This window comes from Trachypithecus francoisi, unplaced genomic scaffold (genome assembly GCF_009764315.1).
Source record: "Trachypithecus francoisi isolate TF-2019V2 unplaced genomic scaffold, Tfra_2.0 Contig01579, whole genome shotgun sequence".
NCBI lineage: Eukaryota > Metazoa > Chordata > Mammalia > Primates > Cercopithecidae > Trachypithecus > Trachypithecus francoisi.
Window position 1 is genome coordinate 1,745,810 of NW_022681442.1, and position 26,241 is coordinate 1,772,050.

The 26,241-nt window shown below is 48.2% G+C and overlaps 1 protein-coding gene across 6 annotated transcripts in view; it reads right to left on the minus strand.

The window, feature by feature from the left end:
- The window catches only part of MGMT (O-6-methylguanine-DNA methyltransferase), a 288,419-nt gene that overhangs the window by 39,236 nt on the left and 222,942 nt on the right, over nt 1–26,241 (minus strand). For all 6 annotated transcript variants that reach the window (XM_033178877.1, XM_033178860.1, XM_033178905.1 and 3 more), the window contains one exon: nt 10,194–10,342. In XM_033178877.1, coding sequence (XP_033034768.1) covers nt 10,194–10,342 — 149 coding nt within the window. The remainder of the gene's footprint in view (nt 1–10,193; nt 10,343–26,241) is intronic.

Below are 26,241 nucleotides of genomic sequence, written 5' to 3' on the forward strand. Positions count from 1 at the left end.
ATGGGCATCGTCAACCCTAACACTGGTAAGACCAGTTTTTTAAATACACATTGGGCCATGAATAATATTTAAATGCACTGCTTTGATACAAACAACCACCACCCCCCAATGAAATTTTCAAAAAGAACCCTGTTTTCTAGAAAAGGACACAGGCATTACTGCTGCTCACTGTCCCCAGAGGAGAGTCAGGGTCCCCGGCCAGGTGTGCGGCACGGAGGGACCATGGCCGGCCAGCCACGTATGGGTCTAAGATGCAGACTGTACCGTACATCAAAAGGTGTTAATGGTTTCAATATTTATCTGCTGCAGGGAAGCACTCTAAAAAGAAGACAGAAAAAAAAATTCTGCTAATGGCTGTGTCTTTGCCATTAAAATGAAAAGCTTAATGCATCTTATAATCAGAGGACAATTTGCAAATCATTAAGAGAAATGTAAAATTCCATTAAAATACAAATCAAGAGACTCTCCCTGGACTAATAATCTTTTTGATATTATTTTGCATTTCACTATTTCTGTTCCAATACCCAGGTCCCACAAATGATCAGCTACTGAACACGCTATTTACCACAGCCTACTTCTTTAACGAGAGACTGGGAGAAGGATGATCTGCTATTCAGAGCAGGTACTAATGAAGAATTCCATATATTCTGAAATTTAATTAAAACCCCAAAGATTTCAAATTAGATGCAATTTGAAATGCCTGGGGCAGAAATACATGCACTTCCGTGGCAAGGGTATCACACTGAAAGTTGATACCGTAATTGGTCTTGATGTATTTTTGTGTTGCCGGGCTGAAGCACAGAACTCATAACCATATAAAAATTCTCTGTAGATTACCTGCTCATTGAAAATGCCATCACTCAGGTAGTCCTCTACTAAATTACCATGCTACTAAAATGCACAAAGTGATTCGGAGAGTGGAGCAGCACAGCTGGCCGACGCTGCCAATGAGTTATGCATGCGTCAACGCGGCCTTTTTTCTTAGTAAAATATGCTCAGTTGAATATTAAAATATAATTGGCATTCAACCTAAGTAGCTTAAACCATTTTGTTATCTTCTTTTAAACCGATTTGGCTCCTCCACAGTTATTTTCAAGGATGCGATTCACAAACTAATGATACCATCATATTCAGCTAGATTTGTGCTGTTTTACATTTGTCATAAATAGGTACAGTTTCTACAGCCTTCTAGGGAGAGCCTTTAATATTAGCTGCTCTTGAACATCAAAGGCCCAATTCTTGGGAAAAAGCGGGGGGATGTGCCATTTCTGTTGGTTCTTGCATATTTTATTCTGAAAAGAGGAAGAGACGCGAATTTTCTATGAAAAGTATATGTCTTGGGCAAGCAGTAAGTCCTGACGTGTCTCTTGAGCTCAGTTGCTAGGTCTTACTAAAACCATCTAAGTAAGGAAGGGCTGAAGAGAAAATCAGTTTGCTTGGCAGGCGGGGGATCACGCAGCATTTTTTAAAAAAGCAGACAGTGTGGGCACACCTACCCACACGTGGAAGACTATGGCCAAGTCCCCTTTCTTACACAATATGTGTTTGTGCAACAATTAACAACAGTACTCAAGAAAAAAAAGTAGTTGCCATAGTAACAGCTACGCTGTACATATTTATGCTGGCAGAGAGGGTGGGTTCTCCAGAGCGCTGCTTCCTGGACGTTGCCAATACTTAACCTGAATATTTGGAAGGGCAGAGAAAGCCTGATCCAAACTTAACTGAGTCAAGTGTTTAAGAGCTTTCAAAACAGGACTTTCTTTTCCTTGATTTCGTTCTTCAATTTACTTCTTTGGGAGTAACTTCTTGTATGGAATTAAAACGTGCTACAGAGCTGGAGACATCCCAGCTGAGCCTCCAGGAAGTCTGCTCTGCCTTGAGGATGTTCCCATCTCCACGCGGCCTCGGAAGCTACACCGATGGCCGCATACCTCCAACAGGAGAAAGGAGTTCCCTCTATGTAAATATTTGCTTTTTCCATTCTGACACCAGAAACAACATCGAAAGAGGGACAGAGACTCATGAATCTTACATTCCGAGTCAGCCTGAACATAAGGATTGCAGGCAAAAACCGTATGTGTGAAAGCATTTACCTTAAATCAGTTTTTATACTTTTGGCTCCTGCAATAGTTTTTCGGCATTATCACTATTAATTTTATACTGATATTTACATATTTAACATATTGATAACGTAGTCCAATTCTATGCACACGTTATTAAAATATCATTTTCTCTATAACCACAGGTAGTGGAGACAATTCTACTTATTATTGCTAGAATTATTTCAAATGCACTAACATTACCTGTAAAATATGAATGTGCATTTTATGATGACAAAAGATATGAGGGTAAACACTCTCTTTTGGAGTAGCACAAGTCCAGCTAATGACTCAGTGGAAACAGAAATTTAGAAACATATTTAAGTGAAAAGTGTGTTTTTTACTTTAAAACAGAGAGAAAATTCCTATTTTTCAAAGCCTATTTTAAATGCAAGTTTATTAAAGGAAGCAATGATGCAATTTACATTTCCTCATAGGCAGAAACCTGGTGACTTCTACTTTTTGAGGAGTCCATTCAAGGCCAGCACCAGGACACTGCAGACAATCCTTCTAAAGGCATTCACGTAATTACGGTGACTTAATTTTTAACAGAAGCCATCACTGATTTACTGTTTAATTACTTCACCAGAGTTAAGTTATATTTTAATGTGAATATTTTCCCATAAAAGCAGCACTCATAATAATTTTAAATATTACAAATCCTGCTTATTGTAGTAGAGACCCTAGTTACGTCCAACAAGGTATGAACATGGCTGACTTTCAAACAGTCCTTTTGGTTTCCTCTCAGGCTTGGTAAATCACTCTGTGTGAGGGCTGCTTCCTTTCCTCCGACTCATGGAAACCTCAGGGAACTAAGGACCCAAAGACCTCTTACGTTCAGGATGAACTCTTACCTAACTATGCTTCTGCTACAGACACTGTGGGATCGCTGATGAGTCCGAGGGGCTCTGCACAGGGACACCATGAATTTCCTGGGAGTCAGCAGGCCATGGTTCTGTTCCAGCCACTGCCAGTGGACCAGGAGCCGAGCTCCCCTTTCCTAGGAGAGGGGCAGGCATTTCCTCAACAGCACAACATTCCTTCAATGGGCACCATTTTTAAATCTCAAACAAAAATAGCTATTAAATTAGGAATGTTAGACTTAGTAGAGGGTAAAGCACACAGCAAAAGCATTCATAAGAGCTACCTCCATTTTGATAAATTCCTTTAGAACAGTAATTCTCAGAAACAGGGTATGCGTATGTGCGTGCCCATGCTAAGGTTTTAGTGTATCTTGAGGAGGGATAAGACGTATAAAATTTTTTTTTTGAGATGGAGTCTCGCTCTGTCTCCCAGGCTGGAGTGCAGTGGCGCGATCTCCACTTACTGCAAGCTCCGCCTCCCGGGTTCACGCCATTCTCCTGCCTCAGCCTCCCGTGTAGCTGGGACTATAGGCGCCCGCCACCGCGCCTCGCAAATTTTTGTATATTTAGTAGAGATGGGGTTTCACCATGTTAGCCAGGATGGTCTCGATCTCCTGACTCGTGATCTGCCCGCCTCGGCCTCCCAAAGTGCTGGGATTACAGGCATGAGCCTCCACGCCCGGCCAGAAGTATAAAAATGTGTAGGTAGAATATCACAAATGAAATTCCTAGAGGATTCTGATATATACTCCCCCAACCCCACTGAATGAACTGAGATTTAAGAGTAACTTGAAAGAGGGATGTGCTTGAAGGAATCATCGTTGAAACTTTAAAAACTCTCTCCTAGCCCAAGATGCTGTTCATAAGATAAAGAGCAAGAAAGCACTCATGACAATTGCTAGGTAGGAAACTGCATAATAAAATATGAAACAATGAACTAATACACAATCTGAACTTCAGGTTCTTTGGTCCATGAAATTCACCAATATGCCAGAGTGTAGCTGGTCAGGCAAGCTCAGGAGCTGAGAATGACGTGTTCCGCCGTTACTGGGCTGGCCTGGCCAGGCAGTCCACGGGGCCAGCCCATGCAGGCAGAGCCTGGGCAAACCAGGAGAGCTCGGGGTGCCTAGGGACTCTGCGGACACGAGACCCTGCTGAAATGAGACTTTTGGATGCTGGGGCTGTGAGCCCCCAACCTGGAGCAGCCCTCAACAGCATTCTGGATTATCTGACACTCTTGTTCCGCTGAGGGGCTGGAGGTGATGCAGGTATTCAAATAAGCCAGAACGGGTGACGGGAGCCCACTCACTGGGAAGGGAATCGCATCAATGGGGACTTCCCATGAAAGCCAGGCCGTGTGCTGGCAGATGAGACCCTGGGAACCAGTGACATGCACCTCCAGACAGCTCTGAAAGGGAGGACATCAGCAGGGATCTGGTCTTCTGGACCCACAGGGGATGGGTTCCTCGGGGCAGGGCTGGTATAAGTAAGTGTCCCCAGCGCAGAAGACCCCTCAGCACCTCCATCCCTGCCAGCGCTCACTCTACCCTTGTTTTGCACACATCCTGCACTTTCACTGATCCCTGCCCTAGTTTTGCTTTTAAACATTCCAGCTTCTCTTTGTGTCAAGTGTCTGAACCACAGAAATGCACTGGGCTTTCCTCTCAGTGGTAGAAATGACGCGTTCCTGGTGGCGGTCCCTGGTACTCATTCCAGACATCGGACAATCCTACTGGCCACCTGGAAATCGTGGGCCTGCCATCCACTCTCTGCTGCGGATGGATTCTTCTTCTTTTCACATTTCCTGGTGAAGGTTCCAGAAGGCCACAGATCTTGATTTCCACATTTGCTGTCCAGGAAAGGAGCACAGCAGCTCTAAGGCCGAAAGAATTACATTTTCATCAGCTGTTTTTTCCACTTAAGTGCAGTGTTGTTAGCTTGTTCTAATCAATAAACGGGCATCGGAAGAAGGTTTACAAACCCTCCAGCTCCACCAGGTAATATCTCAGCAAGGTCAACAATATTTATGAGCCCTCGTTTAAAATCAAGGGGAACAGCGGTGGCCGCCCAGAGGTGGCTGCAAATGCATCTCCTATTTTAGCTATTCTCTTCTCTTTCGATTGGTAATTTCTTTTTTTAAGTTCAGGGAAAATATCGGTACAAAGTGCTGAAAGGAGAAAGCCTGTGCGCTGTCGTGATCTATGTGGAAGCCACGACAAAGACATCCCCTCTTGGCTGCAGCGCCTCTGCAGAAAAACTCAGGCTGGATCACGACTTATGAGGTACATTTTAAGAACACTCAGACGGGCCCTAGGGCCTCTGGGTGAGGAGGGCTAAAGTGCCCCTTTCCAGGGGAGGCCACCTGCTTGGATGCCCATCAGGGATGTGCTCTTTCCTGGATGTGAGAAGGCAGCAGAATGGGGTTGTGGGGGCTGGATGAGCCTTTGCTTGGCTCTTCAAGAAGGATTTCTAATCTTAAAGGGCTGGCTCCGGTGAGGACCCAAATAATGATACCATTCTCTTCTCCTCTCCTCCCTCGTCATCCTCTCCTGGGACATGCACCTTCCAGGACCCACGTGGTCCCCACTGGAAGCACCAGCAGAGAGGGCCCGTCTTCCAGGACACGGTGGGAACCTCAATGAATTCACCCGGAAGGGTCTTTCCCTTAACTCTGGGGCGGGGCTTTTGTTAGAGGCCCTTTTAAAATGAGGAATTCGATGGAGACACAAAAATACGAAATATGAATCCTTTCTGAGGCTCTGTAATACAAGTTACAAAAACTTCTACCAGCAGGTGTTAAAAAACGGAGATTTTACTGCTGTCATGCAACTGGATTTCATAGCTATAAGCCAATAGCTGTGACGAAGGAATTATTAAAGTGTTAAATATTTCATTTAAAAGGGAACATTGCAGTCACTTTACAAAGAAAACTCAGAACTCGTCTGTTGAACGCCTTCATCTGTGAGAAGGCTGGGGTCCCAGCTGGGCCTCCCACAGTCTTGCATGGGCAGCCCCAAGGCTTGGTCCCGCCTCAGCAGGAGCAGAAAGGCCCTGGCCTCAGGCCCTCCCTCAGCAGCCTGGGGTCAGCCACACCCGCCAGCAGGGTCTCCACGGGTGGGAGGGCTCAGGGACCTGAGGACGTGCCCAGATGGGTTCTGTATCTGAAAGTCCATCCTCGCCTTCCATAGGTCTGCTTTTCTTGAACTCACTGTAAAAAGCTGCTTTTGGCAAACTAAGGTAGAAAGGATTTCTTGTTGTAACTGCGCTGCCCGCTGACCTCTACGGCTTCTCCAGGAGGCATATTATATAAAGAAGCTAAACATTTTCATAAATAAACACTAAGAAATCAGGGGGTGTTCAGAGAAAAGTTTAAAAATGATATTTCATTATAAAAAAGTAAAAATGCATTTCAAAAATAATGGCTTCATTAACTAAGTATTTCTTAAGGAAAAATGAATGAGAAATAAATACAAAACTGACCCTGTGAGAGGCTTATGGGGAAAAATGACCTCCTTAAAAAGCTACGCTGTGCAACAAGACGCTGGGTCTCAGTCACACAGTAGCTAGAAAATGGATTTTGTTAACACTTTAAAAAAACCAGAATAGCAAACCAAAAAAGCCAAAAAACCCAAAACCAAGAAAACTTTGACTAATTTTATTTTAGGAAATGACCTGACTAAAACAACACTTGAACCAGAAATTAGGATACGCTTCATTGGACAGCTCAGCTTTCCTCTTAATCCCTTCAGCAGAACAATGAGGCTTCCTTCCAGGGCCTCAGCGCCGTCCCACTGCAAATCCCACCTGTCCCGGCCTCACAGTGAGGCAGCCCCGGAGCCCTCCGGACACCGGGTCGGGAAACACAGCTTCACTGTCCTTAGGCAGAAACACCCCAACAGCTACCTAGTCACTAACCTGTCTTTGGAAATTCCCCAAGATAAGAAGTTGAACCATCTGAGATTTCTAGTATTTGGTAAGTTTTAACCTCAAAAACAGCAATTTCATACGGTTCAATGTAATGCATATTTTTGTGGTTAGCCTTAAAAAGCAAATCAAGAACAGCATGTTCATTCCAGAGAGGAATCCTGGAAGGCGAGGTGCTGCTGCGAAGAGGTGGTGTGCGGGAGAGAGGCTCTTTCCGTGGCAGGACGGGCCCGAGGAAGCGATGAAGGCTGGGTACTGTGTGGTCAGAAGTTTTACCAGTCAGGCCTTCAGAAAGAAAGGGTCAATGTGCTGGAACTCAAGGATGAGCTCAAATACAATCACATTTTTAAAAATGTTGACATAGGTAAACCAGGCTGAAATAGATAAACCTGGTCTCAATCTCAGAACGGAGAATATGGTGAAAAATGATATGCAAAAGTATGTTAAACATATACAAAAATTAAAATGTACAGAAAAGGGAATTGGTCAAGGAAACATTCATTCCATGTTACAACGGACCCATTCCTCTCAGTCTGCAAAGCAGGTTGATTTGTTACTCCACAGCTTCCAGGGGGCTCTGAGATGTCAAAAGACTTTTCCTCTAAAAGACCTACTCCCCTCACTGTTGATTTCACTGATGTTACGAGATACAAACTGGACAGAGAGCAAACCAAACTCATGCCAGACAGAAAGGGGGGTATCCATATCTGGGAGAACCAATTAACTCCCTGTTAGCAACCATCCACCATCCACCTCCCCTTCTTCAAACAGTAAAATCCATACACCTGGCCCCTGCCCAGGAGTAAACGATTGAGCTAAATGTTAAAAACCTGGCTTGCACATGCTGTGGTGGGGAATCCCAGCCCCCATAGCAACCACTAACCATCTGCAGGCAGGCCTGGCCCAAGGGACTCCAGCCCCCACCCTCGAGAGAAGGCCCTGAGCTCAGCACCCTGGGTCTGCAGCCAGCCTTAGAGTTCCTAGAGTACCAGGAGAGAAGGACGTGAGAGGCTGTCACACTCCCACCCCAAAACTTTGCTGGAGTGGACCTCATCCCAGCTAGAGGTATCCACCCACACTGTAGGGCTTTCCAAGAGGGGCAGGGCCATGAGGGAGCCAGACAGCCTTTACCAATATCCTAGTGGCTACTTTGAGGTCTTCCTGGTCACCAAGAGCTATCATGACCTGCCAGCCCAGGAAGCAGCCTGGCCTGGCGTGGGCCGAAAGCCAGGGAGGCAAGGGTAGGTGTGGCCGATCCCAACTCTGCTTAAGCACTAGGGACTTGACTGAGGAGCCCCAGGGGCCCGCCTGCCGTTGTCGGCTCTAGGAGCAGCAAATACTGCCATGGCCAGAAGTGAGGGGGGAAAGGCTCAGAGGGGGTTCAGTGCTTGCAGGGGTGGTTTGGAGAGTGTCTGATTATTTCTAGTGCCTCCCCCCTTGCTGGCCACCCCTGTCCCGGAGTTCCTGTCAGCAGCTGCAGAGGCCGCCTCCTCCTCCGGTTCTTCCTGGCCTGCCCGAGCGCACATCACTCTCTGGACCCTGGTGAGACCAGGCCAGCAGGGTCTAGCTCCATGGCCAGGACCACCATACGACTTGGAGAAAACTAACAATTTTCATGGAACTTTTGCCTCTACGTTTTTCATAAAGTTGCACAATAAACCTTAGGTAAACTTCAGGGGTTTGCAGGCTTGTTCTCCCAGCCTCCATACGATTATGCGGATACCTCCTGCCCTGGTTTTATAAGAGAACTTTTCTGTCCTGAGACCTTACATTTCAGCTCACATATTTGACCGGCTTAAGGAGAAAAAAGCCTCCTGGGCAGCTCTTCAGCCTTACTCCTTCTGGCAGGTGAACCCCCAAAACAGAGATCGCACAGAGAAGAGTTCACCACTCTAAGATCCCCAAGCCCCAACTTTAATAAACAAAACCAATCTCTGACTTCCTTGGGCCATGCAGCAACATCCTGCCCTGTGCCTGGCTTGTCAGGGGTACAGCAAGCAAGGTCCCCCACACCGTCTGCTTGGCTCACTGGCTTATGGTGCTGGGGAGAGGTGGGTCCGTAGCTGGCGGCGGCCCAGGAGGCTTTGGTAGTGCCATTGTCCTGGCGGTGGCCCATTGGTGGGCACAGATGATGAGAGGTTTCGTGGATGTTTGTGGTTCCATGTAAAGGCCCACCCACTCTAGCTTCCTGCCTGCCCATCCTAGAGATCCCTACTGAACCCTTCTGGAGATAGTTCTACATGATTCAGAGGACAGCAAGGCACCTGGTTCATTATAGCTGCACAGTTTCAGTTCATTATGCACAAAACGTGCTCAGGACTTCATCTGTTCACCTGTCTGACTTCGTAAGTGAACTCAGGTATTAGCCCAACCTTCAGGGGTTTCTCTACCTGCTTCCCCTGGAAACGTCTCTCCATTTTCAAGTTTGCGTTGTGCTGAGAAGCACCGCAGCAATTAGAATACTGTTAAGCTTACCCAGCAAATCCGATCTGAAATTCCAAATTGCTTTAAATTCACCACATGTAAAATCTCAAGGTAATTTTTCCCTTTAAGGATATATAAGTGTACAACTCCTTATATACATCATATATGAATATACATTCACTTATACAAAAATGATTATGAAAAACTCACTATGCAGAATAAATTTCTGGCATAGGTCTGGAATGATTTTAGTTGCTGTAATTAATTTCTGTATTGAGCAGAGCCAAACACAAGCTGTAAAAGAAATATCTGGGAAATGTTTTAGGTTATCACAAGCCTTAAACAGGCTATGTACAGGTAAGTTCTCAAGCTATCCCTTAAGAAAGAATATCTCTAACTCTGGTATGTTTGAGAAATTAAATGCAAAACTTATCTGAGAAGCTCCAATGCTGCTACCTGCTATGATGTAAGCGTCACAAACAGAGGGTATGGAAATGGCTAAATGTCCACGCACAAGTTTCGTTTTCTGTGCTGTTGGCAAGCAGATAGTTGAAGTTCACAATAAGCTTATCGAAAAATTTACTGCCATTCAGATGTGTTCCTATTTAAACCTTTCAGCCAGCGGAGAGTCAAGAGTCAATCTGCATGCATCATTTTTATTGCCTTTGCCAAGAATTATGCGACCCTGTGCCAAAACTAACACAAGCGTTGGAGTGGGTGGAGGCGGCGAACCCCTGTCCCTCCAGCTCGGCCAAACGCTGTCTCTGTTTAGCTGATGTAAAAATACCAAGCTGGTATACTCAATAAAATGAAGTGTGATGTCAGCGATCATTAATAAGTCAAGCTCCCCAAAGGAACCACCGCAGATGGCTTAGTTACTGACCTTGCTGGAAAACGGGATGGTGAAGAGCCGGCACGGGGAGCTCTTCGATAGCCTCGGGCTGGTGGAAATAGGCATTCAGCCAGGCTGTGCACTGCATCAGGGGCTCCGGACCTCCGAGAACCTCAGCAGGGGCTGGGACCTCCATGGCACTGCAAAAGTGAGAACAGGGGCTTAGTAAACCTCTGGGCCCTGCCTCATGGGCACGCGCATCTCAACTAGCTGTGCAGTAGAGAGGGGGACCAGTGAGGCAAGGACGCACCAAGGCCCCGCACCCACTCTCCACCTTCAGGCCTCCCGGGACGTGTGCTCTGAGTCTGCATCACAGCGCAAAGCAACCCAAGTGACAGTGTCCCTTCGTTAAGACTTACAGACGGCACGGCTGCACCTAAATTATCAAGCACTCACTATCGAAACGTTTCCAGAAATATCAACACAGTCATTAAACTGCACCACACAGCCCACCCCACCTCGAGTCCAACAACGCAAGGCCACAACCATGCGTCCTGCTTCCTCCATAGCTGTGTGCTGTGTTCAGGGGATTCCTCAGCGTTCACTTTCAGTCCCCCGATTCCCACGCTCCAGAGGGCCTAGTCTGTGTTTCCTTCATTCAGCGAGTCTGTTCTCTCGGGGGCAGCCGTGTGCCTCACGTGCCTGCGTCTACTCGGTTCTTTCTCAAATCTTCCTTTTTTCTTTTCTTTTTTTTTTTTTTTTAATTTTGAGATGGAGTTTTGGTCTTGTTGCCAAGGCTGGAGTGCAATGGCTCAATCTCAGCTCACTGCAACCTCCACGTCCCGGGTTCAAGTGATTCTCCTGCCTCAGCCTCCCTAGTAGCTGGGATTACAGGCGCCTGCCAAGCCAGCTAATTTTTTGCATTTTCAGTAGAGATGGGGTTTCTCCATGTTGGCTTCATCATCTTGGCCAGGCTGGTGTCGAACTCCCGACCTCAGGTGATCCGCCTGCCTGGGCCTCCCAAACTGCTGGGATTAAAGGCGTGAGCTACCATGCGGCCTTCTCAGTTCTTTCTGGCCACTCTCCTCCCTTCGGTTTCCTGTAGTTTGAACCTGTACCTCTTAGAGTCGCTTCAGACTGTTTTGTGGCTGCTTCTGTTTGGGGTGTTCATTCTTCTGTGGCTTCGACCTGGTGGCCCCTAACAGAAAGGATTCCCCATCCCCAGCAGGGGTGGATGTTCTGGGGCTGCGTTCCACAGACTGAGGACACGGCCCCGAAGGGGAGGTCTCCCACTGCCACCTGGGGCTGTGCAGTGCATGACACAACCTATTGTGATTTCAAGTGCTGTGGAACCCCACTGGGAAGCCCTGGCACAGGGTCCGTTTTCTTCAGGTGACTCCCTTCCTTCCTTCCCTGCTTCTCAAGGCCCTAGACAAACGGCACGCTTCCCCGGGACTTCCCAGGCTTGGAGCGTGGGAGTTTTCTAGTTTCCTTTCACAGACAGTGCTGCTCCTCAGGCTTCTGTGAAAAGGTGGGAAGCATCACTGCACTGTGGAGGCTGTGGACGCACAGCTCCCACGGGCCCTTCACCCTTCCTTCCTGGGCTGCTTTAGGGTGTGTGCGCTGAGATCTACAAAATGCTTCTACTTGACACACGCATGCTGCTCTGGGAGGCTCCCAATGAAGGCTGCATTTGCCTGGACGTGCAGCCCAGCACAGGTGGCCGATGCAGCCAAGAGCACCGTCCCAACTGTCCACACAAGGGTGGACATGGCTGGTCCATGGAGAGGAGGCAACAGAGCCATCCTGGGCATAGGACAGACAGTGTGAACACAGACACAGAGTGAAGGCCTTGGGGACCAAGACTCGCAGAAAGGTGGACAAGGGCTGTGCGTGTCAGGGTGCGCAGGGCACTTTGTCCTATAAATGGGGCCCACAGTGCGACTGGTGAGGGCTGCAGGCCCCTGGCCAGAGGCAGAAGGCACCATAGCTGCCCCAAAGCAGGGCTGCAGCAGGAAGAGCATGGCCATGGTGCAGGGACGAGGTGGAGGAGGATCATGAAGCTGGGGTCAAGGATGACTCTCAGCTCCAACCCCAGCCCTGCGTGGATTCGGCCTGTCTGCCGGCCCTGTGTGGATGGGGGTGTCGCCCTGGCCCCGTGCGGATTCTGCCGGTCTCCCTGGCCTTGTACGAAAGAGGGCCTGTCTCCCTGGCCCCATGCAGAAGGGGACCTGTCTTCCCAGCCCTGTGTGGATTCCGCCTGTCTGCCAACCCTGTGTGGATGGGGGTGTCCCCCTGGCCCCGTGCGGATTCCACTGGTCTCCCTGGCCTTGTACGAAAGAGGGCCTGTCTCCCTGGCCCCATGCAGAAGGGGACCTGTCTTCCCAGCCCTGTGTGGATTCCGCCTGTCTGCCCAACCCTGTGTGGATGGGGGTGTCCCCCTGGCCCCGTGCGGATTCCACTGGTCTCCCTGGCCTTGTACGAAAGAGGGCCTGTCTCCCTGGCCCCATGCAGAAGGGGACCTGTCTTCCCAGCCCTGTGTGGATTCCGCCTGTCTGCCAACCCTGTGTGGATGGGGGTGTCCCCCTGGCCCCGTGCGGATTCCACTGGTCTCCCTGGCCTTGTACGAAAGAGGGCCTGTCTCCCTGGCCCCATGCAGAAGGGGACCTGTCTTCCCAGCTCCATGTGGATGGGGCCTGCTGCTATTGCTGGCGTCCAGGAGGACCACAGCCCCGGAGCTACAAACAACCGGCATTTCACTTTGTATCACAGAATTGGAGGCTGTTTTAGAAAAGAAGATGCAGTCACAACTTCTTAAAACACCTTCACACGAAGAGCTCAGATGATCTCTGGAGCGATTAGTTCTTGCTTTTCCTGTGAGGTAAAAACCAAGCTTGTACAAATCTGAATAAAGTCAAAAGTACATGATGAGGCAAGAGATAAAAGGAAGCCGAACACCTTCCTTATGGTTAAAAAGGTTTACTCTCTTATTCAGTTAAACTGGAAATAAAGATAACCATAGCTTACACGTCTAGTTAAACAAACACAGCCTTTCGTGTACTGGGCTTGTGTTAAAGAGGATACAAATTACTTTGGCTTAAAGTGTACTGTGGGCGGAAATACCCTGGCACTTCCATTCAGAAAAGAAACCAGGGCCTCAGCAGCAGGAACCTCTTTTGCATTCCATCTGGGATACTCACATTTTAACAAGAGACCATTAAAAACGGAGAAGCTGGGATCTAAAGTTCCAGAGCTTCTGCCTGAGTAAATGCCTGTGATGGCATTTCCATCTTCCCAGAAGACAGCAGACATGCCGAGGGGCACACACGGCTGTGGGCCTGCGTCTGCGACACCTACAGTGTGTGGTGACACCACGGCCAAGCCCATGGGGCGGCAGGGAGAAGCTACGGGGAGGCACAGAGCTGCACCTGTGTTGTTATTTTCGTGTGGAGTTGTGCTTTCCTTCCATTGCTGGGGGAGAAGTGGGGGAAAGAGACCCAGTGAAGGGTGTGTCCAGGGTTACTTCGCTTTGAGGTCCTAACGTGCATGTCATCCGACAGCAGGGGCAGTGATGGAAGACCTCGGGCCAGTCTCACAGGCTGTCCTGTCCTGGAGGCTGGGTCTCCAGGCTGCAGTGTTTTGTGGGTGTAAAAGTCTCTGCCGAGATCCTCGGGTCTTTCTAAAAATGGACCTCTTCAGGTGAGATGCACATAGGGGTCCCCGTACACTGTTTTTCACAGTGGAACAGGAGGGTGGTCAGAGGTTTCCAAGCACGCAGATATTGACAACGTTAAGGAAGGAGCCAGAGAATGAAGGGAAAAAGAAGGAAGCTCACTAGGATGACCGGCAGCCACCGACAACTGAGACCAGCAGTTGGGCCTGAGAACTAAGCCCAGCAGAGCCGGCTAAAGTTCATGGCTGACCCCATGAACACTGTGGCCAGACAGAACGGGCCCTGGCCTTCTCTAAGCTGCCACCATCTCCAGACTCCTGCCCAAGGGAACTCACGCAGACAGGGCCCTCATTCAGCCCAGTACCCTCAATACACAGGCTGAGGTCTCCACAGCCCAAGCCACTGCCTGGAAACCCTTATCGGCCCCTGTCACAAAGAGGCCCCAGGGGAAACCGTGCTCACTCTGCAGGCAGAGAACCGGCTTGCTGAACAGGGCAACCAAATGGCCTCTCTCAGATGTTTCCTTGGGGCATGGAAGTGCTGTCTTCTCACTGCCCCGATCTGCTTCCCGCTTAGTGAGGTCTGGCCATGGAAAGGAGAACTTCTGCTTGGCTTAAATATTATTCAATTTCAGAGACACATCTTCAGTCATTCGATTAATGCTCTGCTCCTTGCTAACTGAATAAACAGGGTACTGATGATATCTAAGAAGAAAGATGGAGAAATATGTAATGTGCTTTGCTGTCCTGATCCCCGGGGAAGGCGGCAGAACAGAGGGGTGGAAGCAGCGTGCAGGGAGGGTTAGCCCCAGCTCCCGCCTGAGTGACAAAGAGCTGTCAACCACCATTGTCCAGACAGGAAGAGCAAGCGTGATGGGGCCCACGTACCCCGACCTTCAACTGGGGAAACAAGACCCCTGATCAAGCCACCTGGGCCTGGCACCTTCTGCAGCAAGAGCTCAGCCAACGTCTCCTGTAGGGTTTAAGGGATGGGACAGGAAGGGGCTGAGGCGCTGGGTGAGGGTCTTTTCTCCTGCATTACCTCCGCTGACGTCGTGAGCTGGTGTCCGTGGTGGCACCTGGGGCTGCAGGATTTGGGCTCCCAAGAAAAGGTGCTCCCCCAGCCAGGATGGGGCGGGGCACAGGGGCTGCCGTTTCAGTGGTGGGCCCCTGGGGAAGACTGGGATGCGGGACTGGTTGGCAAAGCGAGCACCTCAAGGTCAGGGTTAGGCTCCAGAACTCGAGGGGTCTGGCCGGCCAGCACATCCTGCAGATGGGGTCTCTCAGGGAAGCAAGGGTATGCTGTGGGAGAGGGGCATTCTACCACAAGAGCTGGGAGCTTCTGTGCCCCCAGCAGCTGCTCAGACTCCAGAGTTAGGATTCCTTCCTTAGCACCCCTGAGCAAAATGGGGTGCGCTCCGGCACTGCAAGGCTCTGCCCACGCGGACGTCCTTCTCTCATGCTGCTGAGGGAATTGAAATGTGAGCTGGCTTTCCTAGCATTTCCCATTCTTAAAAGGATATTTGAAGAATTTTTATAGTAGTAAAATTCATCTTAAATTGATTTTTTATGCTTGTGCTAAAGATCTCAACCTCTGATTTACTCTGTAGTTCTCTTTTTTAACTCTTTCTCTATTGGCATTAGGTAACTATTCATGGGTGAAATGTAATTAAACAGCTTTGATTCTGAAGCAAGGATTTATGATACTACATTTAAAATGAATGGCATTAAACACACACATAAAACCAGATTTTTAAAGCCATGACACAAATTTCCATTTCTACAGTAAAATGAAATTTATTCTCCTGCCCTGCCCTCTCCTCCATCCCGCTGCGCTCGGCCCTGGAAGAGCTGGGGGTGACGGCCTCTCTCACAGCAGCACTTATCACGGGGGAGTTCCTCGGGCTTCCCCGCTGGCGAACCCTGAAATGCCAATAATTATGGGCTCCGCAGCCCACGCTCATAGAAATCCCACGTCCCAGTCTTCCCCAGGGGACCTGCAGCTCACCCACCGCTGAAATGCCGGCCCTGTGGTCTGCCCCATCCTCACCAGGGAAGCACCTTTGCTCGGGAGCCCAAATCCTGCAGCTCCAGGTGCTGCCACAGACTCCAGCTCAAGACGCCAGCCGGAGACTCTCACCTGGCACCGCAGCCCCTTCCTGTCCCATCCCTTGAACCCTGCAGGAGACAAGACCCTCTCCCAGCATGGGTGGGGAAACGCTCAGAGCACATCAGGGTCACACCTCCCCCAGGCCGCTCCCAGGACATCACGTGTCACCCACAGAATAATCCCGAGGCAAATATCATGACACTGGTGCCTTTCACTTTGACTTGGCATGAGAAGATGGTGGCTGGTGGGTGAAAAAGACGCCCAGCTCTGCTGGGCATATGTGCACGGGACAACAGGGCGTCGGGCACCTTAACACAGCAAAGCCAGAGCCACGTGGGCCTGGCTCAAGGATTTCTTTAAGAAAAACACAACTGTGGGCAAGGCCCGGGGTTCCTTAAAATCAAACCGGACGACACTGACCTGCCCTGGGTGGAAGCTCCCAGAGCCTCAGCAGACTGGAAGGCCCCGGAGATCTTCTCCCGGAGTTACCGCCTGTGGGAAGCTGCCCCAACCCATTCGCCTTCCCCGGCTTGGAAAAACAACGTCCCAGTGATGAACTGCCTTGCGGATTTGATTGAAATCTCCTTCCCTTCAACCCAAAACAGGGCACAGAAAGGTGGTCAGAACGTTTCAGCACAAACTTATAACACACGGGCACAGGAGCTATTCCAGGGAAAAGTGTCCTCCCTACCTGCATGAAGCTTCCTTTCAAGACACTGGTATTATCAAGAACATGAAGGAACAGTGGCAGTTGCCCACCTGCGGCACAGCGGAGCTGGGGGAGAGGAGAGACACGGAAGGCACTTCCCTTGCTGGACATGGGCTTCCTCTGACCGTGTGGGAATCCCGCCTGGCCACAGACAAAGGGTAGAGGAAGCAAGTGCCCCAGGAGTCTTGATATCAGCCCAGCTCAGCACGAGGAAAACAAAGCAGAAAGAGTGCTACCACAGCTTCCAGGCTCTGCCCAGTTTAGAGTGCTCAATGCTCTAAAACTCGACCAGCCAGCTGGGAGATTTGAGTATTCAGATTTTTGGGTGCCTTAAGATTCCACTGGCAGTAGAGAATCCCTAAATGTCCATTTCTGAATGAATTCTACTCCCCAGAGACATGAACACATGATGTATTTGGCTTGAATCCTATTTGATATAAGAAAATCGGCCAAGAGTCCTTCATAAGTTACTCACATCTGAGGCTCCATCAGGCTGACCATAGGACACTACAGACGGAGTGTGCTGTGTACCCTCTGCCTCTCCTGCAACCCAAACACCACCCCCCGACCTCTCCAAGGACAACGTTTTCATCTTATGGTTTGGGAATGCTATCAGATGACCTTGGAGGGTCACCCAAGGAGTTTGTTCCAAAGGCAGTTGCTCCTCTGAGTTCCTCTGGAATCTGGCAAGGTGCCGAGCTTGGATACAAGGCTTCCACGAGGCTTTGAAGAAGGCTGCAAGGAAACCCGTGGGTACCTGAAAAGCTTTTAGTGGCCTCGCCACACACAGCACTTTCGACGCTCAGGTGACGAGCAACATTTCCCAAGCCCAGCTAGCGAGCACCCACCTCCTCTGGCTTCCAGAACCTTCAGGACTCAAGGGCAGAGCAGCAGACTCCGGGGCTTATGTAGGAACATGCCTTCAGCCAAAGATTATCCATGCTACATGGAGACTTTTGCTAAATATCACTGGTAAATGCACAATTATGTCCCATTTAGAAGATCTCTAGCAGAGTGTCTTGTGTTTGATGGATTTGTCCTGCATTCAATTATAGCTTCCTGCTAAAGCTCAGATGTTTTCTTTCAGGGATAAGATTGAAGAAAAGAAATAAACTATGCTACCTGCTCTCAATAAAGATTATTTTATTTTAAACAGGAGGCTGAATAAAACCTTTTGACTCTATATTTCAGACAAATGCAGTGGCTTAATTTCATTCAAGCATTTACCGAGGATCTGAAATGCATGCGGTTAGTGGTTAGAATACTGACTCAGGGCTGTCTCTTCCTCTAGAGTTGACAGCCGACTGCGCAGGAAGAGAAGGTGAAGGTCAAACACACGGGTCAACATCAGAAACAGCACTTCCGCCTTCCAATGGCCTCGATGTTTCATGGAGGCCCCGAGGAGGCTGGGAAGGAACATGGCAGTGACTGCTCCGTGGCTCTGCCTGGTGGCCAGCAACTGTTTGGGCACTATGACCATGTACGTTTGACAAAGTGCACGCAATTATTTGAATATTCTATAGTTATTTTAGGAAACTGACTAGAAACAGGAAAAATTAAAAATGCTGATGTTAGTAGTAGGAAACGTGGATCTCAACAGTGCAACTGCGGCAAAGATAAAAAACAAATGGTACGCCAATGGGTTCATGACAGATACAACTGCGGCCTCACTGGTCTTGAGCTGCCGTTGCTAATGACGATGATGACAATGGCACTGACTGCACACTGTGGGCTGTCCTCAGTGATTCACGTGCTACCCCACTGATTCCTCATGCACCCCCAAGAACAAGATGTGTTCAACTATGAAAGGAAAAAGTGAATAAACACGCACGAAACATCAACAATACACTTAAGTTTATGTAATAAACAATGACAGGTATGAGTAATGTATTTTTTTTTTTTTAACTTTCTGGTACAAGAGGGCCTCCCACTCATCACAGGTGAGGTGAGTCTACTGATTGACTGTTACGTGTTTGGTTGTAGGGCCTATTTTAAAGATGCATTCTGTACATAAGGACATCATATAAGACAGGGAAGTAAGTGATGAGCACAGCCCATTTCTAGTGCAGAAGAAAACAGGAGGTCTTCCTGGAGCAGGCAGTGTTCCATGAGTGCTTGCAGGAGGGCTGTGAGGAGCTCTGGCTGTCAAGTCAGCAAATCTTTACGGCACTTTTACTGTGTGGTTCATAATAAAGATGGACATAAATCTCATTCCTTGCTTTTATGCCTTCAACCCTATCCCAAAATGAATCCTATGTTTATGATCCTATCATAGGCCACCAAAGGGTTCATGTGCCGCCATCAATAATGGCAGGAGGAGAAAGAGACCATTTAAAATTAAGTTAGGTTCCAAGTTACTTTCTGGGTGGCCACAGGTATCTTGCTAAAACTGGATACCAATTTTTAACGGGCATCCTATGCCCTCAATATGTGGGGCTCAAATTAACGTCAGATCCTAAACAATACCACAGAGGTATTTACTACAGCATTTTAAAACACCCACCAAAAATACAGAGGAAACTTTACGTAAATTTTCAACTCTTCCCCATAGGAACAATACATAGTTTTCTTTTTAAAAATAATTCTTAAAAATGCATTAAATAATAAAAATATTTTAAAAAGACAACCTAAATAGTATATCTGGCAGGCCCAGAAAGCCTTAAAAAGCCTATTTACTTTCCCCCTAAATGTTCAAATCATTAAAAGGAAAATTGTATTTTATCAACATTTTAACATATCATTAAAAGTCTCTACTATTTGACAGATGAAGATAAAAACACCCCAAAACTATAGATGAATGATCAGGTCCCTAAAGATTCCAAAACAATTACAGGATGCAGAGCAATCTAGTTAAATTTTATTCAAAAGCTTACTGCACTTGTGTTTTCTTTTATTTTTCTATCAAGAAGCCCATGAGGCTTAAGCACAATTCATTATGTATGAGACCCCACTTGCGGTGCTTGACTGTTGATTAATAGCAAAGTTTGCAGTATGTACATTTGCAACATTAGATGCATACAATATGCTAACTTATTCTTTCACTGAAACTAATTATTTACCAAAATGACTACGTGAGACTACAATTTATTAAATGCATGCATCCAGTCTCAATTTGGCCCCCAAAGACAGCCTGGAATGAAGATCTTTTACTTGATGTGACAACTTCTAGAAACGCTATTATTAATATTGTAAATGTGGCAAATAAAGAGTTCAAATAGCCTTATGTCTGTGTTGCACGTGCCTTCCACCACCATGGCAGTGAATAGAGCTGCTTTCTAATGTTTTACACACACACGAGAGGCACATTCTTCTTTCCCAGCTTAAATTAGTTTCTTATAAATAAAGCGCTTGTACATCTGTAAAGATATAAACTTTTAGAGTCATTCCATTAGTCTAAACAAATGGTTGAAACTTGCACAGAGTAGCTATTTCTCAAAAGATCTTTGAGGCTAGGCAACTGTGCATTATTCAACATTTATCTTCCCCAGACCTTGAGAAGAAGCCACATCAATCTATACACAGAGATCAACACTGCATGCCTGGACATGGGCCTCTAATGGGGCATCTGGTCAACTGCTCGTGTCTGCTGTGCTAACGCTACGACACACACAGCCCAGAGCAGCAGCCGCCTGCCCTGAGCACCCTCTGCATTCTGGTCTCTCTCTGCTGGGCCAACCTGCACACCTTGCAGTTTCCTCTTTCGACGCCCTCAAAGCCTCTGTCCTGGCCTTGCCCTGCCCAGCTGAGGGTGGGTGCCCCTGCAGGCTCTGGAGAGAGAGAGGACTCACTCCTTCCTGCACAGGCCAGACATGGAGAGTCAATGTCCACGTCCACAAGAGAGGACGACAGTGCAGGTGGTCACTACAGGCTACTGACTGCTTGGTGTCACTGGAGTTTTCCAAGGACACCTGATAAAAGCATCTGCATCTCAACCAAGAGTCTGCTCTGGGACGTAAGAATTTAGGGGCAGAGAAGAACTGAACCATCAGAAGAGTAGATGAGACGGGCACAAGATGACCGACTGTGTCATGCAATTTCATATCCCCACTCTCTCAGGAACACAGCCAAGGTCAGCCACAGGCCAGGCGGCTGACTCCAGAAGTCCCAGGCGACACGGCGCCTCGATGTCACATCTCTATTACACAATATGGCACCTTGGGCAGGGCTACATGAACACGGTTGAGGATCAACGCACTCTAGGAAAACAGCTCCAGGTAAGCTCTCGCACAACACTGCACAGCTGCTGTTCACTGAGTGCCTAACACATGCCAGGCATGCCATTACAAGCTGTTCTACTTATTCCTTCCAAAGACCCTTGGGGGAGATACTATCATCTCTATTTCTAAAACAGGAAACTGAGGTCCTGAGGTTATGTAATAACAACTTACCAAACTCATAAGGGAAGACCCAGGAATGGAATGAAAGCCTGACTCCAAAGACTTTAGACTGGAGCATCTCCATGGATTTGGAGGACTCTGGCTCTCCTCTTTGAAATGGAAGCCAGTTTCCTCATCATGACAAGTCCACATGCCCACATGCTCTGTACTTGATGGCATATAGTGTACATAGAATAGCATTTGGATTTATTCTCTTTTACTTTAAGGTGACTTCTATGATCTCTATGATCTCTTCCCCAATCCACAGGATGACAATCCAGGCCCACTGTTCCATTATTCAAAGACAATGGGAATGTGAGTATCCAACCTACTTTCTCTTACACTCTAGAAGCTTCCAGAAAGACAGACTAGATGTCCATATCATAGAGGCTCAAGCTCCTAGACAGCTGCCCAGTTGCTCTTAAAGGAAGGTCAGATTTACATTGAAACACATCAGTGACCTGTCCACACAACACACATCAGTATCCCACACAGGCAGGAGGCCTGGGTCCCAGAATGCCCCCAGCCTGCTGTGTCCCCTACTGTCAACCCTCCAGAAGCAAGGCCCGGAATGATTCAGGCCACAACACTGCACTCAATGGCCTGACAAACGCGCAGGTGAGGTGTGGACTGGGCTGCATAAAGAAGTCCAACAGAAGGCTCCCCAGGAGGGCTGTTCCAGTGAGCCCCGGGACAAACAGCCACGCACCATGCTGGGGCTGGTCCCGACTCTGCCTCCAGCCCTGGGATCCTACCCAGCACATTCCTGGTGCTCAATCCCTGCCCACTGAGCAAATGGGTAAGCAAGACACAAGGGTGCCGAGGTTCCTCTGTAGCACGTGCACTGAAAAACACCTGTGTTTCAGATTTCATTTTTCCAATGAATAATTTGCTAAAAACCATTCCCCAGGGGGAAGAAAAACTCACAAAGGTTTTCTAAACAGTGAGAGCCACATTTCTCTGCCTTCTTGGATGTTGGAGTAGACTGCAGAATAACAAAGTTTGTGAAAGCCCAGGAAACGGGCATCACTTCCAATTTTGCTGACTTTGATAGGACTCTGCAGTCAGAACCCGGAAATGCTGCAGGTTTGCAGACATAGAACTTGGTGGGTTCTCCTCTGTGTCTGCTCCATTCTCCACCCTCGACATAAGGCAATCGACTTCATGATGAGATGCAATGAGAAAAATGAAATGAAGCAGCAAATCCTTCAAGCGCTACCTTCATGCTGTAACTATAGTCTGTTGAGTTCCAGCAGCTCCACTCGCTCCACTAAGGCATCTATGCTCTACCCTCATTTCTCCTCTAGGCTTCTGGGCCTTTGGAGGAGGAGCCAGGGGGTCGTTCATAAAGGGGGAGTGAAGAGGTCCCGGTGAGGAAAACCTTGCCTCCCCCCGTGACGCAACAGCAGACACCAGCATGCCTTCTCTGTCTTGGTCTGTGGGCAGGCCTTCTCTGTCTACGGCAGGAGAATCACCTGAACCCAGGAGGTGGAGGTTGCAGTGAGCCGACATCATGCCACTGCACTGCAGCCTGGGCGACAAGAACGAGACTGCATCTCAAAAAATAAAAATAAAAGAGGTGAGACTCCAAAAGTGCTGATAGTTCCCATGGGCAGGTGACTCAGAATGAGGTGGCCTGAGGCCCACAGTCTGTCCTTGGGGACTGGATGGCCCCCATGTCCAGTTATGGGGGCTGTTGGTAGGCATGCCTTCTCATCTACTAGAAACGTACTGTCAGATCACAAGGACAAAGCCACTCCTGAGAAATGGAAGCCAGTGGTCACTCCTAGTCATGACAAGCCCACATGCTGTCACACGGAACAGCCCGCCCCTCCCCCATCCACTGGATGTGCAGAGGGCAGAGTACCCCAGACGCAGAGTACCTGATGCGGCCTGCAGGCTGTGCCAGGGCTTGGGAAGCCACGCCCGCCCTCTGGGCTCCTCGCCCACACGACTGTTCCATCTCCCAGGCAGGCAGCGGTTTCTGATTTGTCGTCTCTATTAAGGAACAGGCTTGCTTTCTCCTGTGAGCCCATGCAATGAGAAATAATACTTTTGGTGCTAACAGGGCTAAGACGTACCTACCCCCAATGGGCACAATTCATCTCCAGGCAGCTTACAGGATAACTCTGTCACCATGCAATTCAGAACAAATTGTTTTTTGTCTCAGCAAGAGAGTATATCGTAATTTAAATTTAACAATAATAACTAATGTTCTGAAGACAATGCTTTTTTCCAAAAGGCATGGATTATATGAGGACTGACCTCCACAGGGCTCAGTCCCATTAACTTGTATACTGGACTCATTAATAAATAATTCTGCCACTAAATTACCTGTCTTGTAAATTGGTGTGTACAGTTCTAAATAAATAATAGATAGTTCCCTATTATCAAACACAGTGGAGTTTTTAAAAGAAAAGCACAGCTTGTAAGATAGCACGGCAATTTTATCTGGGAACGACTTTCTCCAGCTCACTTCACAGAAAGTCCTTGTTTTTCCTGTTGATTGCTGCAGCTGGAATATGTTAGCTGGTTAGCAGAGTTGAGAATACTGAATTTAATCTCAGACAAGTATATTGACTATCCATCAGTGGCCAAAAAAATCCTCAGCAACTATTAAATGGACAGTTAATATAATTGTATTTTAAAACACTGAGGTCATATTTAATTTTGAATTGAAACTCTTAAAACACGCTTTCTGGCAAGGATATAGAGTAATAAAACAACGTTAACTACAGAAAAAAATCTAAAACTCACATTATTAAAATAAATCTTTTTTCCAGAGTACTAATATCTGCAAGAAGTAGATTACAAGAAGCAGAAAACATTTGTACTTTTTCAACAAGTATCGTCACTGGCACTGAAACTCAGGGTTTTCAGTTTAAAGGATGAAATCATGCTGGAGGCCAGAGTTCAGATGCTGTCCCCCTCCCTTTCTCCTTTGAGCTGGCTGGTCTCCCGGCATCTTCTGTCTTCCTTCCAGGGTGCTCAAACTTGGTTTAGCTACACCCTCAGGTCTTCCAAGCAAAACTCTACCCAGTGAAGAATCCAATTATGTTCCAAAGCAGGAAAGAAAAGTAACTGGGGCTGGGAAAAGTCTCACAAGAACAAACAGGGGGCTGGAGAGTTCTGAGAAAGGAAGGGGGGGAACATTTTAGCTGCGAAGTCAGCCAATTAAGATTCCCTTTAGGAAGCACCAATTTCTACTCCAAGCAGGCTGGCAAGTCCAATTTTGTCTGCCTTTTTCCTCCTCTTCAAAAATCAATACAGCCCTCTGGGAGGCTGTCACGCTGCAGGCAGGCAGGTCTGTGGACCGTAAGCTCCATGCCTAGACCAGGTCTCAGCCCTCCCAGGGGAAGGCAGGAAGTGGTGTCAGGATTTTCTGGCAAAAACAATGCAGCATTTATTTCCAGGTGTTCTCTGACAGCCAGGACAAGGAAGAAGCCCTGCCACGCAAACCCCGGAGCCAGGCGCAGTGCTGCCAGGAGCCCTGTACCTTGATTTCATCCCCAAACTCTTCAACTGGTACCTCAGAAGAGCAGAGGTGAAAGACAGGGAGCGCCCCACTGAGAAGAGCTTCTGGGAACTCAAAAGCACCATTCAACTAAGGCGACTAGCTTTATTTCTGTGGCACCTGATGCCCTGGGCTTCCCCCACCCCATCTTGCCAGCCAGCACGTCCTCTCCCTGCTGACTGGACATGGGGGCCATCCAGTCCCCAAGGACAGACTGTGGGCCTTGGGCCACCTTATTCTGAGTAACCTGCCCATGGGAACTGTCAGCACTTTTGGAGTCTCACCTCTTTTTTATTTTTATTTTTTGAGACGGAGTCTCATTCTTGTCGCCCAGGCTGCAGTGCAGTGGCATGATGTCGGCTCACTGCAACCTCCACCTCCTGAGTTCAAGTGATTCTCCTGCCTTAGCCTCCTGAGCAGCTGGGATTACAGGCACGCGCCACCACACTCTGCTAATTTTTGTATTTTTAGTAGAGATGGGGTTTCACCATGTTGGTCAGGCTAGTCTCGAATTCCTGACCTTGTGATCTGCCCGCCTCAGCCTCCCAAAGTGCTGGGATTATAGGCGTGGGCCACCATGCCTGGCCTCTCCCTCTCTTTTAAGCTCTGGTCTCAAACTGCTACCTGTTTCCCCAGCCAGGCCTCTGCTGAGCATAGACACACTGACCAAGAGAAGCCTCCACCTGCTGCCTGGACATGCACGCCCTGCCACAGCCCACATCCTGCGAGAACTAGAGTTATGCTTCCGGCCAACACTGAACACTTCTTAGCTTAGACTGGGGTAACTTGGGGATCTTTTGAAAGGAAAGGATTCTTAGATGCTCAAGAAAATTCCAGTTTGAGAAACAAGAACTTGAAAAAGAGGACTTATAATAAAATACCTTTCAATTGCAAATTAATATTACAGAAGTGACGCTGACCTTTATAATAGTGAGATGCATCTTTAAAAATGTTAATTGCAATGAAAACACATCTTGGACAAGTCTCCTAGACCTCATGGATGCCTGGAAATCCTCCACGTGTTTGTATTTGCATCGGTCCTCCCTTTCCTGTGGTCCCAGATTGGTTAACATGGACTTACGAGAGCATCAGTCAGGTACAGGTACAAGAATAATCCATCAGAAATTAAAACCCTCTAGGCAATACCAATTTTCACCATGTGCTAATACTGCACTAGAAGCATATTCATGGATTTTCTTGGATAAGAACTGGGTGAAACTCACTCCTTGCCCTGTTGGGGTCTGCCAGCGAGTGGTGCTCACTCTACAGAACTTACCGTGGCGCTGCATCACTGTTCACACTGGGAATGATGGACGAGAGCAACCGTGAGGTCTGGGGCTGCAGCTGAGGGTGGCAGCTCCCTCCAGGCAGGCTTGCATGGACACTGCTCCAAAGATAGCCTGTCTCCCTCCACGTACATGTGAAGTGACCTCAGTTTGTCACTTATAGGCCAGTTTGACTCTCAGAATGCACTCTGAGCTGCTTTCCCCTTCCTTCCCCTCAGCCTGCAGCTGAGGCCCCAGATGGGTGGCCACGCTGGGCCCATGCCACCTCCTTGCTGCCCTTGCATCCCCGTCCCTCAATGATGGGGCATTCCCACATCACCACTCAGCTCACATCTGTTGCCACATGAGATTGTCAAGGTGTCCACAGTCAGCATGCCTCCATGACCCAAACCTGGCCCACTATCTGTTTTTGTAAATAAAGTTTTATTGGAA